The sequence below is a fragment of the Leptonychotes weddellii genome, chromosome 1 (assembly GCF_054177405.1).
Source record: "Leptonychotes weddellii isolate Sample4059 chromosome 1, ASM5417740v2, whole genome shotgun sequence".
Classification (NCBI taxonomy): Eukaryota; Metazoa; Chordata; class Mammalia; order Carnivora; family Phocidae; genus Leptonychotes; species Leptonychotes weddellii.
Genome location: NC_138369.1, coordinates 15,311,533 through 15,325,939, shown reverse-complemented (window position 1 = coordinate 15,325,939; position 14,407 = coordinate 15,311,533). Strand labels below are relative to the sequence as shown.

Sequence of the window (14,407 nt, the reverse complement as noted above, 5' to 3'; positions counted from 1 at the left end):
CGAGCACAAGAGGGGGGAGCGGGAGAGGGAGAAGCAGACTCCCTGCTGAGCAGGTAGCCCGATGCGGGACTCGATCCCAGGACTCCAGGATCATGACCTGAGCCGAAGACAGTCGCCTAACCAACTGAGCCACCCAGGCGCCCTCTTAATGCTTTTAAGAATACTAATGATGAGAATTCTAGGGCTAGAGGGGCTCTGTGAAATCATTTTGTGTGACCTTCAGCTAAGGGCAAGCATTTCTTCCATGGTCTCCCAATTTAATGTCATCTGGCTTTTCCTTGAAACATTTGCTATGTGCTTAGGAGGTGAGAAGTACATTCTGTTCAGACCCTGCTTAGAACATTGACGGTACAGGAATGACCTATCTCTGGTGAATGAGGGTCACCCCCTCAGTTCCCAGGCTGTCAGTCACCTGTCAGTCCCAGTCAGGCTGCCTTTCACCTACGGACATGGAAGTGGCTGGATGGGGCTCTTTGAAAGTGTGGGAAGGATGGGCTCTAGCATATCTTTCCTTACGTTGTCTGCAGAGCACCTTTTCTTTTTTCCACCTCTGCCTCTACTGTATATCAGATGAAATCTCTGTGCTTAGGCCAAGCAGTGCTCTCATTTTTCCCCTTTATTTGCCTCTGTGGAAGAAATTTGCAGAGACTAAATCCTAATTCCCAAACCTCTGTGTGATTTTTTTTTTTTAAGATTTTATTTATTTATTTGACAGAGAGAGACACAGTGAGAGAGGGAACACAAGCAGGGGGAGTGGGAGAGGGAGAAGCAGGCCCCCTGCAGAGCAGGGAGCCCGACGTGGGGCTCGATCCCAGGACCCTGGGATCATGACCTGAGCCGAAGGCAGACGCCCAGCGACTGAGCCGCCCAGGCGCCCCAAACCTCTGTGTGATTTTGAGCATGATGCCTTTAGAGTGATCCTGTTTCAAGTGAAAATAGTAAACTGAATTGGGAATTCCAGTCATGTTTCCTGCATTTGCACTGAGTGTGTAAGAGGGATGTGTGCGAAAATCATCACAGAGCCTTAGAGGGGAAAATGCCCCATGGAAATGATGTACTTGGGGTTGGTGATGCTGAAAGCGGTGTGTTCCTTTCCCACGTTTAAAGGTTTCTGGCGGCTGCTCGGCACAGTGTGCCAGATCTGCGTAGTGCTTAGTGTTAGAAAGGCAGAAATGTATCTCCCTGAGTAAGACAAGAAGTGAATAACTTCTATGAGTTTCAATTTATAAATCAGAGAAAGGTTTAATTTATAATTCAGAAAAGTTTAATTTGTAAATCAGAGAAAAGTGTCAATTTGGAGGGGGAAGCTTTTGTCTCAAGCAGATCGATACCAGTGGATCATCCTTCTCTTGCTCAACAGAAAAGGCCTGCTCTGTCAGTGTTAATAATCATGCCAGAGCTGCTGTGGAAAGTGGTTGGCTCACCAATGAGGAGGATCCATCTTTTTTTTTTTTTTTTAACTATGGTAAAATATACATAACAAAGTTTATCATCTCGACCATTTGTAAGTGTATAGTTCAATAGTATTAAGTATATTCACATTGTTTTGCAACCAATCTCCAGAACTTTTTCGCCTTGCAAAACTGAAACCCCCCACCCGTTAAACAATAACTCCCAATCTCCTTTCCTCCGAGCCCCTGGCAGCCACCATTCTACTTTTTGTGTTTGAATCTGACTACTCCAGATACCTCATTTAAGTGAAGTAGTTAAGTATTTGTTTTTCTGTGACTGCATTATTTTATTTAGTATAATATTCTTGGGTTCATCCTTGCAGCATGTGTCAGAATTCCCTTCCATTTGAAGGCTGAATAATATTCCGCTGTAGGTATATACCCTATCATGTTTATCCGTTCACCCATCTCACCTTGGTATTCCTGTCCTTCGCTGCTATTTAATTCCTTTCCTGTTCTCCCTGGAAATGAAAAAAGCAGAGGTGGATCAGATCTGAAACTTGATATAAGGAAGGACAGAAGAGCTGATGGGATAGGGTATAAACTGGTGTGAGGGTGAAGGGGGGTGTGGGTGATGGGAAGCCGCAGTCACTTTATGAACGCTGCTTATGGTTTTGGTTTTTGTTTTTAACATCATATGCCTTGGGCGCCTGGGTGGCTCAGTTGGTTAAGCGACTGCCTTCGGCTCAGATCATGATCCCGGAGTCCTGGGATTGAGTCCCACATCGGGCTCCCCCTTCTCTGTGGGGAGCCTGCTTCTCCCTCTGCCTCTGCCTGCCACTCCCCCTGCCTCTGCCTGCCACTCCCCCTGCTTGTGCTCATTCTCTCTCTCTCTGTCAAATAAATAAATAAAATCTTTAAAAAAAAACAAAAAAAACCCATCATATGCCTTGAGTTACAGATGAGTTGCACCATTGTGGGTACTTTTGTACCCACTACAGCAGGACTGGGTGTTGCTGGGCACAGAGAGGCTCTGTTGATGGGAGGTGATCAGTGTTCCCTTGATCCAGTTCCTTGGTCGTCAGTTGAGGGTGTGTTTCTGATTGTGGATGTCCGCTTCTGACTCCTAGTCATGTTGCCTGCCTGTGGTAGGTGTGAGGTGGATGTTTAGCATGTTAGGGTGTTAAAGACATTCCCCCTCCATAAGGGGTTGTCCAGCTGGGTTTTGACTTGGACTGGAAAACTAAGAATATTGAATGACTCTTGGTAAAATAAAGTTAACTTCAATGATGGGTTTGTTGCTTTTTAGTAAATCTTTCAGAAGATACTTGACCTCAGTGAAGTTTCACTAAGCAGAATATTATGTTAAATATTCGTAATTAACAGTTTTCATTGTGGAATCTGGAAGCATGTTGAAAATGTAAATTGGAGTTTTTTATTCTCCCTACTCCATTTCATTATAGAAGAAATACACGTTCCTTTGAAGGCGTGGCTGAAGACAGTTGTCAGGTCTGCTCTGTGTTATGGCCAGTGACAGAATTTTGGAATTTTGTACTTGTTCCTATAAATAATTTTCTTATTTCTGAAAAGTACATAAGAATCCTGTAAAACAAATATTTCTGGGGAGAAGAGCAGTGAGTTATGAGCTGTTTTCTTTTTTCAGATCCTGAGAGTCAGACCTTGAAAGAACATTTAATTGATGAATTGGACTATGTATTGGTCCCAACAGAGGCCTGGAATAAATTACTAAACTGGTATGGCTGTGTAGAAGGCCAGCAGCCCATTGTCAGAAAAGTGAGTACACGAATTGTCGCAGTTGCTCGTCAGTGTCTGCGAGTGCTCCCTGGGGACACTGACTGGTGTTGGCTTTCTCGGCTACTGGATGTACCTAAGTGGTCGAATAGAGGTGTTTGAGGCCTTGTTTCTGGTTCTCTTTAGGGAATTGTGGTCGTGAGTGGTGGTGAGTGAGGTTGCTCACCTGAGATGTTACAGTGAGTGGCCTCCAAACATCAGAGCTGCCCAGTGGCTTGGGATGTATCCAGTAGTGCCATGAGAGCACTTTCTGGAAGGCTCTATGAGAGAGAGTTTACTTGGGGTCATATGGACATACAGTAATGTACTGCTTCTTGTTTATCTTACAACTTCTCTGAGACTGCTTTTTCCTCTATGCTTATGAGTCTTTGGCCACACTGTTGAATATCTCAAAAAGCAGGTGTTCATAAACCAGAGAAGAATAGCCTCCTGAGGGAAAGCGGGCCATACGATCGAAACCCAGATTCTTTACCCCTCTGGTAGATGGGACTTAGGAGAAGACCATCCACCCTGACTCTCACAGTCATTTGCTTGTCCTACCAGAGGGGACATCACATGCCTGCTAATAGGTAGACATTGGGTAAATTTCTCACTCTCCCTGGTATGTAGTTTCCCTTCTCAGAGTAGGAAAGATCTGCAGTCCTGAGGCCATGCTTCTAAGTAAAAGTCATTGTTTGGGGCCAGAACGACCTTCTTTCTCCAGCTGGAAACCTGGGCCCCTGAGAGGGGTTAGGGATCAAAAAGTTGGGGGTATGCCAGTCTCCTGCAGATGTCCCCTCATGCCCACAGTGTTGCCATATGGTGAGTGTTCTGCTACCACAGGGATTTAGCTACGTTCTCTAGTCCTTTCATTTGACAAACCCTGCAAGGGAAACCTCATGATCCTGATTTAGAGATGAACAGTGGCTTCCCTTTGGGCAGTGTTGTAGCTAGCTCTGGCTCCATCCGGGTGCTCTCCCTCATGAAGGGGAGAAAGATTTTCAACTCTTGGACAGTTGCTGGTGGCTTTAAAAATCTGTCCTGATCCCCTGATCACTTAGGGAAAATGATTATTGTGTGGATTCTGCCTCTTACCACTAATGAAACCTATTGTTTCCAAGACTGCCTGGTGTGGAACCCCTGCTCCTTCACCTGTGCCTCTTGTTTGCAGGTGGTCGAGCATGGCCTGTTTGTCAAGCACTGCAAGGTGGAGGTGTATTTGCTGGAACTGAAGCTCTGTGAGAACAGTGACCCCACCAACGTGCTGAGTTGCCATTTCAGCAAGGCAGACACCATCGGTGAGTAGCTGGGCTGGGGTCCTGCTTATCCGGAGGGAGAGTGCAGAGCATTGTGGCTGATGGGTGTGAAGCCGGACACCCCCTCCAGAATTGTTACCCACATAGACTCAGGTTGTAGGTGCTGGTCCTGACCTGGCTCTTGAGGAGAGCTAAGCCTGGGAATCATGTTTTATAGAACACTGGGCATGATCCCTGACATGCGGTGATAATGGTGATAAAGATGAGGAAATGCAGATTCAGAGAGGTTACAGTAACTTATTAAAAAATCTCTGTTAGAAAGTGGCATGGGGGGCGCCTGGGTGGCTCAGTCGGTTAAGCGGCTGCTTTCGACTCAGGTCATGATCCCAGGGTCCTGGGATCGAGCCCCACGTCGGGCTCCCTGCTCAGTGGAGAGTCTGCTTCTCCCTCTCCCTCTGCCTGCTTCTCTGCCTACTTGTGCTCTCTATCTCTCTGTCAAATAAATAAATACAATCTTTAAAAAAAAAACAAGTGGTAGGGGCGCCTGGGTGGCTCAGTTGGTTAAGCGACTGCCTTCGGCTCAGGTCATGATCCTGGGAGTCCTGGGATCGAGTCCCGCATCGGACTCCCTGCTCAGCAGGGAGTCTGCTTCTCCTCTGATCCTCCCCCCTCCCATGCTCTCTCTCTCTGTCTCATGCTCTCTCTCAAATAAATAAATAAAATCTTTTAAAAAAAAAAAAAAAACAAGTGGCAGGGCTGGTATTTGAAACCACATTTACCTTAACTTCAAAGATAAGTTTTCTCACCTTTCTGTGTTGCTTGTGTGCTATAAATGGGACCCACCTCATTAAAGAAGGAGAAGCACAGGGAAAGTTTCTAGTGTGTGAGTGCAAGAGGATTCCCATGGGAGACATTTGGCCTTAAAAACCGAGGGGCTGTCAGTCAGAACTTTTGGTCCAAAGCACTCTGTGACTGACCATCCGAACAGGAAGGAGGATGAGCATTAGCTTGCTACAGCTCTTTTTAGCCTTGCATCTCGAGGAAATCCTGAGTGATCTTTCTGCCTGTCTCTAGCAACCATTGAGAAGGAGATGCGGAAGCTGTTCAATATCCCTGCTGAGCGTGAAACACGACTATGGAACAAATACATGAGCAACACCTATGAGCAGCTGAGCAAGCTAGACAACACTGTCCAGGATGCTGGGCTCTACCAGGGTCAGGTAGGAGGGCTCAGGCCATGCCCAGCAGGCAGCTCTGCCAGGGTGTGTGGCCAGATATCTTCTGGTTCTGAGCTCGTCACCAGTGAGATGCTTTGCATATTCCTTATTTGGTTTCCCCTTTCACTCAGGTGCTAGTAATTGAGCCCCAAAATGAAGATGGCACATGGCCGAGGCAGACCTTACAGTCAAAGTAAGTGACCTTTTTCTCCCTTGTGGCTGGGCACACAGGTGTAAGAGAGACACTATTTCCTAAGGCATTTACTTGTGCTAAGTAAAATTTTTCAGGGTCAGATGAAGAAGCGTTCCATTTCATATCCAGAGTCTATTTCATATCCAAAGTCTGTAATACTGGCCTTTGGTAAGCAGCATGCTGGGCAGCCATGTGAGGAAAGCTATCAGAGTGGGTGAACACGGTGGTGAGCCTCTCCTTCTTGAGAATAAGAGAAGGAAGAGAAAGGGCCCAGATCTGGGAAAGCTGCTCTGCCAAGAGGCAGCTTTGTTTTTGCCAAGGGCTTTTATTTTCTCCACCTGTAATTAGAAGCTTGGCTGGAAAAGAAGAGGGCTCAGGCATGGGGTCCTGTATGACTTCAGGTTTGATCCCACCTCACTTTTTACCCACAGGCCTGTTAGTCACTGTTGCCCTTTTTGCATACTGGGGGGATTATTCTGCCTTTAAACTGGGACCCCAGGCACCTCTATCTCAGGAGAGGTTTGTGTGCGGTGTGGAATTGTGAATGTCCTGAGAAGGGGACAGAAGAAGTAATGAGTTTTTCTTACGGTATAAGGTGGGGGAATTTGTGTTGTGTTCTGATAGTTATGGGGATAGTGTTGGTCTTTGCTGTCTTCTTTCAGTCAGGTCTTGGACAGTGACTGTTTGATAGTGATGGGCTCTTACATAGCTCTTTTGAGAATCACAAAAGTTATAGGCTCTCTCTTGAGAAACACATCAGAAGATAGAACATTTTGCCAATAATATCAAGGATTTTACAGATAACCTGAAGCCTAGCTGTAGACTCAAGTTTTAGAAACTCTGGTCACCAGTTCCTGACAAGATGACATATAGCTGTGGTATGCAGAATAATGCCCCCTCCGTGTCCAAGTCCTAATCCCCAGAACCTATGAATATGTTAGGTTACATGGCAAAGTGATTAAGATGTGATTAAGGGTCTTGACATGGGGAGATTATCCTGGATTATCTGGATGGGCCCAGTGTAATCACAGGGTGAACAGGGGAGGCAGGAGAGTCAGGAGATGTGAGGACAGAAGCAGTGTCTTAAGTGATGATATGCGCAAAGACTTCACTGGGCAACTTTCCAAGATGGCGGAGGACTAGGAGACCTTAGTTTCATCAGGTCCCAGGAATTCAGCTAGATAGTAATCAAATCATTCTGAACACCAGTGAACTCAACCAGGATCTAAGAAAAGAATTGCTGCAATTTGGGGCGCCTGGGTGGCTCAGTCGTTAGGCATCTGCCTTTGGCTCGGGTCGTGATCCCAGGGTGCTGGGATCGATCCCCGGATCGGGCTCCCTGCTCTGCGGGAAGCCTTCTTCTCCCTCTCCCGCTCCCCCTGCTTGTGTTCCCTCTCACTGTATCTTTCTCTGTTAAATAAATAAATAAAATCTTTAAAATCAATGATTTAAAAAAAAAAAAAGAATTGCTGCAGTTCTACAAATAGAAAAGTGACCACTTTCTGTAAGGTAGGGGGTATGGAGAAGTGAATCCGAGGCGATATATGGGAAGCTCCGGCAGGTGGCACTGGAAGGTGATATAGCAGCTGAGTGCAAAATCAGAACTTTTAGAGGTCTGCTCTGGTGAGGGACTTCCCTGCCTGAAAGGCGCTCAGGTGGCAAAGAGGGGCAGAATCCTAGATGGGACGGTGTGGTCTCAGGATCCTCGGGGTCAAAGAAAGACCAGGGTGCCTGAGTGTTGCAGAGTTCCCAGGCATCGGCGTAGGGAAGCCGGCTGTTATCAATGAGCCCATGAGTGGGCTTTCGGCTTGGTTTTGCCATAAACTGCAGACTGTGGCACAGTTGGGCAACCGTTCTCCAAGCAGGGGCCCAGCAAGCGGCAGAACCACGGCAAGACCCACCCCTTCTGGAGCCTCGAAGCAGGGTCGCGTGCCTGAGATAGAAATGCTTGGTCACAGGCCGGGTGATCACAGAGTGCAGCTGGAGACCTGGGAGACAGGAATGTTTAACTGCTTTTTCCTAAGGGCACACACAGGAGTGGGGCTCTGAGCTCTTCACTCCGGGGCCAGAGATTGGGAGATTACTGTTTTCATTCTCATCCTCTAAAGCTGCGCAGGAAGCCTTCAGGGAACAAAAGCCACGTAGAGCAATCTGGAGCCGCTTGCTTAGCCTAGCCCCTTGGCAAGGGCAGTGCAACTCCGCCCCGGCAAAGACACTTGAGAATCAGTGCAACAGGCCCCTCCCCAGAAGATCAGCAAGAATATCCAGCTAAGACCATGTTTACCCATCATAGAGAACTGCAAAACTCCAGAACTAGGGGAGAATAGTGTATAGAATTCATGTTTTTTTTTTTTTTTCTCATTCTTTAGTCTTAATTTTAGTTTTTTTCTCTTTCCTTTTCAACCAATTTCTTATTTTATTAACTTTTTTTTTTTTAAGTCTTTCTTAATTTTCATTTTTACAGTTTTCGGATGCAGTTTCTTCTAACAGACCAAAATACACCCAGATTCTAGTGTATTGCTCTGTTCTGTTCACCTATCTGATTATATTCTTTTTTTTTTAAACTCTTTTTAAATTTTCATCTCTGCAGTTATATTCTGTCCTTTCAGTGTGTGTGTGTGTACACAAGTTTTTCTTTTTTTACAATTTTGGGATGTCGTTTCTTCTAACAGACAGACTAAAATACACCCAGGATATAGTGTATAGCTCTGTTCTGTTCACGTGTCTGTTTATACTCTTTCTTTTTTTGTTTTTTGTTTTTTTCTTTTGTGTTTTTCATTTTTACAGTTACATTCTGTCTGTTCATTGTATTTAAGTTGATTTTTGTACATAAATTAGTTTTTCTTTCTTTACGGTTTTGGGATTTAGTTTTGTAACAGACCAAAATACACACAGGACCCAGTGTATTGCTCTGTTCTGTTCACGTTGTCTGATTATATTCTCTCTCTCTTTTTAAAATTTTTATTTATTTACTTATTTATTTTCGGGTTCGGGTCTCTTCTGATTTGTTTAGTGGGTGTTTCTCTGGGGCTGTTATTGCCATTTTAGTATTTTGTTCTCTCGTTCATCTATTCTTCTCTGCACAGAATAACAAGACGGAAAAACTCACCTCAAAAAAGAGAACAAGAGGCGGTACTGACTGACAGGGACCTAATCAGTATGGACATAAGTAAGATGTCGGAACTAGAGTTCAGAATAACGATTATAAGGATACTAGCTGGGCTTAAAAAAAGCATAGAAGACTCTAGAGAATCCCTTTCTGGAGAAATAAAAGAACTAAGATCTAACCAAGTCGAAATCAAAAAGGCTATTAATGGGATGAAATCAAAAATGGAGGCTCTAGCTGCTAGGATAAACGTGGCAGAAGAAAGAATTAGTGATATTGAAGACAAAATGATGGAGAATAAGGAAGCTGAGAAAAAAAGAGATAAACAACTACTGGATCACAAAAGGAGAAATCGAGAAATAAGTGATACCATGAAGCAGCACAATATTAGAATAATTGGGATCCCAGAAGAAGAGGAAAGAGAGAGGGGGGCAGAAGGTATATTGGAGCAAATTATAGTGGAGAACTTCCCTAATTTGGGGAAGGAAGCAGGCATTCAAGTCCAGGAGGCACAGAGAACCCCCCTCAGAATCAATAAAAATAGGTCAACACCTCGACATATAATAGTGAAGCTTGCAACTCTCAAGAGACAGAAAATCCTGAAAGCAGCCCGGGACAAGAGGTCTGTAACCTACAAGGGTAGAAATATTAGACTGGCAGCAGACCTACCCACAGACCTGGCAGGCCAGAAAGAACTGGCATGATATATATATTCAGGGTGCTAAATAAGAAAAATATGCAGCCAAGAATACTTTATCCAGCAAGGCTGTCATTCAAAATAGAAGGAGAGACAAAAAGCTTCCAGGACTAACAGAAACTAAAAGAATTTGTGATCACTAAATCAGCCCTGCAAGAAATATTAAAGGGGATCTTTTAAGTGACATAGACCAGAAAGGAACAGAGACAATATACATAAATAGTGACTATAGACAATACAAGGGCACAAAATTCATATCTTTCAGTAGTTAACTCTGAACTTAAATGAGCTAAATACCCCAATCAAAAGACACAGGGTATCAGATTGGATAAAAAAGCAAGACCCATCAATATGCTGTCTGCAGAAGACTCATTTTAGACCCAAAGTTCCCTCCAGATTGAAAGTGAGGGGGTGGAAAACCACTTATCATGCTAATGGACATCAAAAGAAAGCTCAGGTAGTAATACTTATATCAGACAATTAGATTTTAAACCAAAGACTGTAATGATGAGGAAGGACAGTATGTCATAATTAAAGGGTCTATCCAACAAGATCTAACGGTTGTAAATATTTATGCCCCTAACATGGAAACAGCCAGTTATATAAACCAATTAATAACAAGATTAAATACATCGATAATAATACAAGATAGTAGGGGACTTTAACACCCCCCTCACTGAAATGGACAGAATCTAAGCAGAAGATCAACAAAGAAACAAGGGCTTTGACTGACACACTGGACCAGATGGACTTCACAGATAACATTCAAAGCATTCCATCCTAAAGCAACTAGAATACACATTCTTCTCGAGTGCACATGGATCTTTCTCCAGAAGAGATCACATACTGGGTCACAAATCAGGTCTCAACTGGTACCAAAAATTGGGGTCATTCCCCGCATATTTTCAGACCACAACGCTTTGAAACTTAAACTCTCACAAGAGGACATTTGTAAAGAACTCAAATACAGGGGGCTTAAAGAACATCCTACTAAAGAATGAATGGGTCAATCAGGAAATTTAAAGAAGAATTTAAAAAATTAATGGAAACAAATGAAAATACGACTTTTCAAAACCTTTGGGATGCAGCAAAGGTGGTCCTAAGACAGAAGTATATGGCAATACAAGCCTTTCTCAAGAAACAAGAAGGGTGTCAAATATACAACCTAAACTTAACAGCTAAGGGAGTTGGAGAAAGAACAGCAAGTAAAGCCTAAACCCAGCAGGAGAAGAGAATCAATAAAGATTAGAGCATAAATCAACAAAATAGAAACCAAAAGAACAGTAAAACAGATGAAAGAAACTAGGAGCTGGTTCTTCGAAAGAATTAGATTGATAAACCCCTGGCCAGACTTATCAAAAAGAAAAGAGAAAGGACCCAAATAAATAAAGTCATGAATGAAAGAGGAGAGATCACAACCAACACTAAGGGAACATGTTATGAGCAACAGTATGCCAACAAATTAGGCAGTCTGGAAGAAATGGATGCATTCCTAGAGAGGTATAAACTACCAAAACTGAACCAGGAAGAAATAGAACATCTGAACAGACCCATAACCCCCAAGGAAATTGAAGGGGTAATCAAAAATCTCCCAACAGATAAGATTCCAGGGCCAGATGGCTTCCCAGGGGATTTCTGCCAAACATTTAAAGAAGAAATAATGCCTGTTCTTCTGAAGCTGTTTCAAAAAATAGAAGTGGAAGGAAAACTTCCAAACTCTTTCTATGAGGCCAGCATTACCTTGATCCCAAAACCAGACAAATACCCCATCAAAAAGGAGAATTACAGACCAATATTCCTGATGAACATGGATGCCAGAATTCTCACCAAGAGACTAGACAATAGGATCCAGTAGTACATTAAAAGGATTATTCATCATGACCAAGTGGGATTTATTCTTGGGCTTCAAGGGTGGTTCAACATCCACAAAGTAATCATTGTGATATACTGTACTAACAAAAGAAAGGATAAGAACCATATGATCTCTAAATAGATGCAGAAAAAGTATTTGACAAAGTACAGCATCCTTTCTTAATTTAAACTCTTCATGGTGTAGAGATAGAGGGAACATACCTCAATATCATAAAAGCCATCTACGAAAAGCCCACAGGGAATATCATTCTCAGTGGGGAAAAACTGAGCTTTTCCACTAAGATCAAGAACATGGTAGGGATGTCCACTATCACCACTGCTCTTCAACATAGTACCAGAAGTCTTAGCCTCAGCAATCAGACAAGAAGAAGAAATAAAAGTCATCCAAATCAGCAAAGAAGACACACTCTCACTCTTTGCAGATGACGTGATGCTCTACCCCCAAATTGCTAGAACTCATACAGGAATTCAGCAAAGTAGCAGGATATAAAATTAATGCACAGAAATCAGTTGCGTTTCTATACACTAACAATGAGACAGAAGAAAGAGAAATTAAGGAGTCTATTCTATTTACAGTTGTACCAAAAACCATAAGATATCTAGGGATAAACCTAACTAAAGAGGGGCATCTGGGTAGCTCAGTTGGTTAAGTGTCTGCCTTCTGCTCACGTCATGATCTCAGGGTCCTAGGATCGAGCCCCAGGTTGGGCTCCTTGCTCAGCAGGGACCCTCTCATCTGCCCCTTTCCACTGCTCGTGCTGTCTCTGTCTCAAATAAATCTTAAGAAAAAACAAAAAGCCTAACCAAAGAGGAAAAGGATCTGTACTCAGAAAACTATAGGACACTTATGAAAGAAATTGAGGAAGACACAAAGAAATAGAAAAACGTTCCATGCTCGTGGATTGGAAGAACAAATATTGTTAAAATGTCTGTGCTACCTAGAGCAGTCTATACATTCAGTGCAATCCCTATCAAAATACCATCAACTCTTTTCACAGAGCTGGAACAAATAATCCTGAAATTTGTATGGAGCCAGAAAAGACCCAAAATCGCCAAAGGAATGTTGGAAAAGAAAACAAAAGCTGGTGGCATCACAATTCTGGAGTCTAAGATATATTATGTAGCTGTCATCATCAAGACAGTATGGTACTGGCACAAAAACAGACACATAGATCAATGGAACAGAATAGAGAACCAGAAATAGACCCTCAACTCTATGGTCAACTAATCTTCAACAAAGCAGGAAAGAATATCCAATGGAAAAAAGACCGTCTCTTCAACAAATGCTGTTGGGAAAATTGGACAGCCATATGCAGAAGAATGAAACTGGACCATTTCCTTACACCATACACAAAAATAGACTCAAAATGGATGAAAGACCTAAATGTGAGACAGGAATCCATCAAAATCCTAGAGGAGAACACAGGCAGCAACCTCTTTGACCTCAGTCACAGCAACTTCCTGCTAGACACGTCTCCAGAGGCAAGGGAAACAGGCAAAAATGAACTCTTGGGACTTTATCAAGATAAAATGCTTTTGCATAGCAAAGGAAACAGTCAACAAAACCTAAAGACAACTGACAGAATGGGAGAAGATATTTGCAAATGACATATCAGATAAAGGACTAGTATCCAAAATCTATAAAGAACTTATCAAACTCAACACCCAAAGAACAAATAATCCAATCAAGAAATGGGCAGAAGACATGAACACACATTTCTCCAAAGAAGACATATGAATGACCAAGAGACACATGAAAAAATGCTCAACATCACTTGGCATCAGGGAAATATAAATCAAAACCTCAATGAGATACCACCTCACACCAGTCAGAATGGCTAAAATTAACAAGTCAGGAAATGACAGATGTTGGCGAGAATGCGGAGAAAGGGGAACCCTCTTAACACTGTTGGTGGGAATGGAAGCTGGTGCAGCCACTCTGGAAGACAGTATGGAGTTCCCCCAGAAAGTTGAAAATAGAGCTGCCTTATGACCCAGCAATTGCACTACTGGGTATTTACCCGAAAGATACAAATGTGATCCGAAGGGGCACCTGCACCCCAATGTTTACAGCAGCAATGTCCACAATAACTATTGAAAGAGCCCAGATGTCCATAGACAGATGAATGGGAAAAGAAGATGTGGTGTGTATATATACAGTGGAATATTATGCAGCCATCAAAAATTGAAATCTTGCCATTTGCAACAATGTAGATGGAACTAGAGGGTATTGTGCTAAGCATAGTAAGTCAATCTGAGAAAGACAATTATATGATCTCACTCATGTGGAATTTAAGACACAAAACGATCATAGGGGAAGGGAGGGAAAAATAAAGATGACATCGGAGAGGGAGACAAACCATAAGAGACTCTTAATCATAGGAAACAAACTGAGGGTTGCTGGAGGGGAGGGGGTGGGGGAATGGGGTAACTGTGTGATGGTCATTATGGAGGGCATGTGATGTAATGAGCAGAAAGACTTCACTGGCCACGAGCCAGTGGCCACTGGGTGGCCTCTAGAAGTCCCTAGAGCCTCTACAAAGGAACACAGCTCTTTAGCTCAGTGAGAATCATTTTGAATTTCTGACCTGCAACATTGTTAAGATAATAAATTTGTGTTCTTTTAAGCCAGCAAGTTTTTGGTAATTTGTGACAGCAATCAAAAGGCTAGCCCAGACTGCTAACTCCCTTCTTGGAACTGGAAATGCCACAGAACCCAGAGAAAATAACAAAAACTGTGAGGAACCCCCAGGGGAGACGGAAGGTAGATTCCAGTCTGGGAGGTAGTGTTGACAACTTGGAGCAGAAGAGGCTCGATGTACTGGCCAAGGGAGACTATTATAGTTCTGCCTTTTTCTCTTCCCAGTGCTGCTGCTTCCCATCC

At 43.3% G+C, this 14,407-nt stretch overlaps 1 protein-coding gene across 6 annotated transcripts in view; it reads left to right on the top strand.

Moving 5' to 3' along the window:
- The window catches only part of USP4 (ubiquitin specific peptidase 4), a 51,538-nt gene that overhangs the window by 4,803 nt on the left and 32,328 nt on the right, over positions 1-14,407 (top strand). For 5 of the 6 annotated variants that reach the window (XM_081817591.1, XM_081817582.1, XM_081817598.1 and 2 more), the window contains 4 exons: positions 3,055-3,185; positions 4,354-4,480; positions 5,513-5,658; positions 5,787-5,848. In XM_081817591.1, the coding sequence (XP_081673717.1) occupies positions 3,055-3,185; positions 4,354-4,480; positions 5,513-5,658; positions 5,787-5,848 (466 nt within the window). Of the gene's footprint in view, positions 1-3,054; positions 3,186-4,353; positions 4,481-5,512; positions 5,659-5,786; positions 5,849-8,934; positions 14,155-14,407 lie in introns of those variants that run through there. The other variant, XM_081817618.1, reaches the window with a different exon arrangement.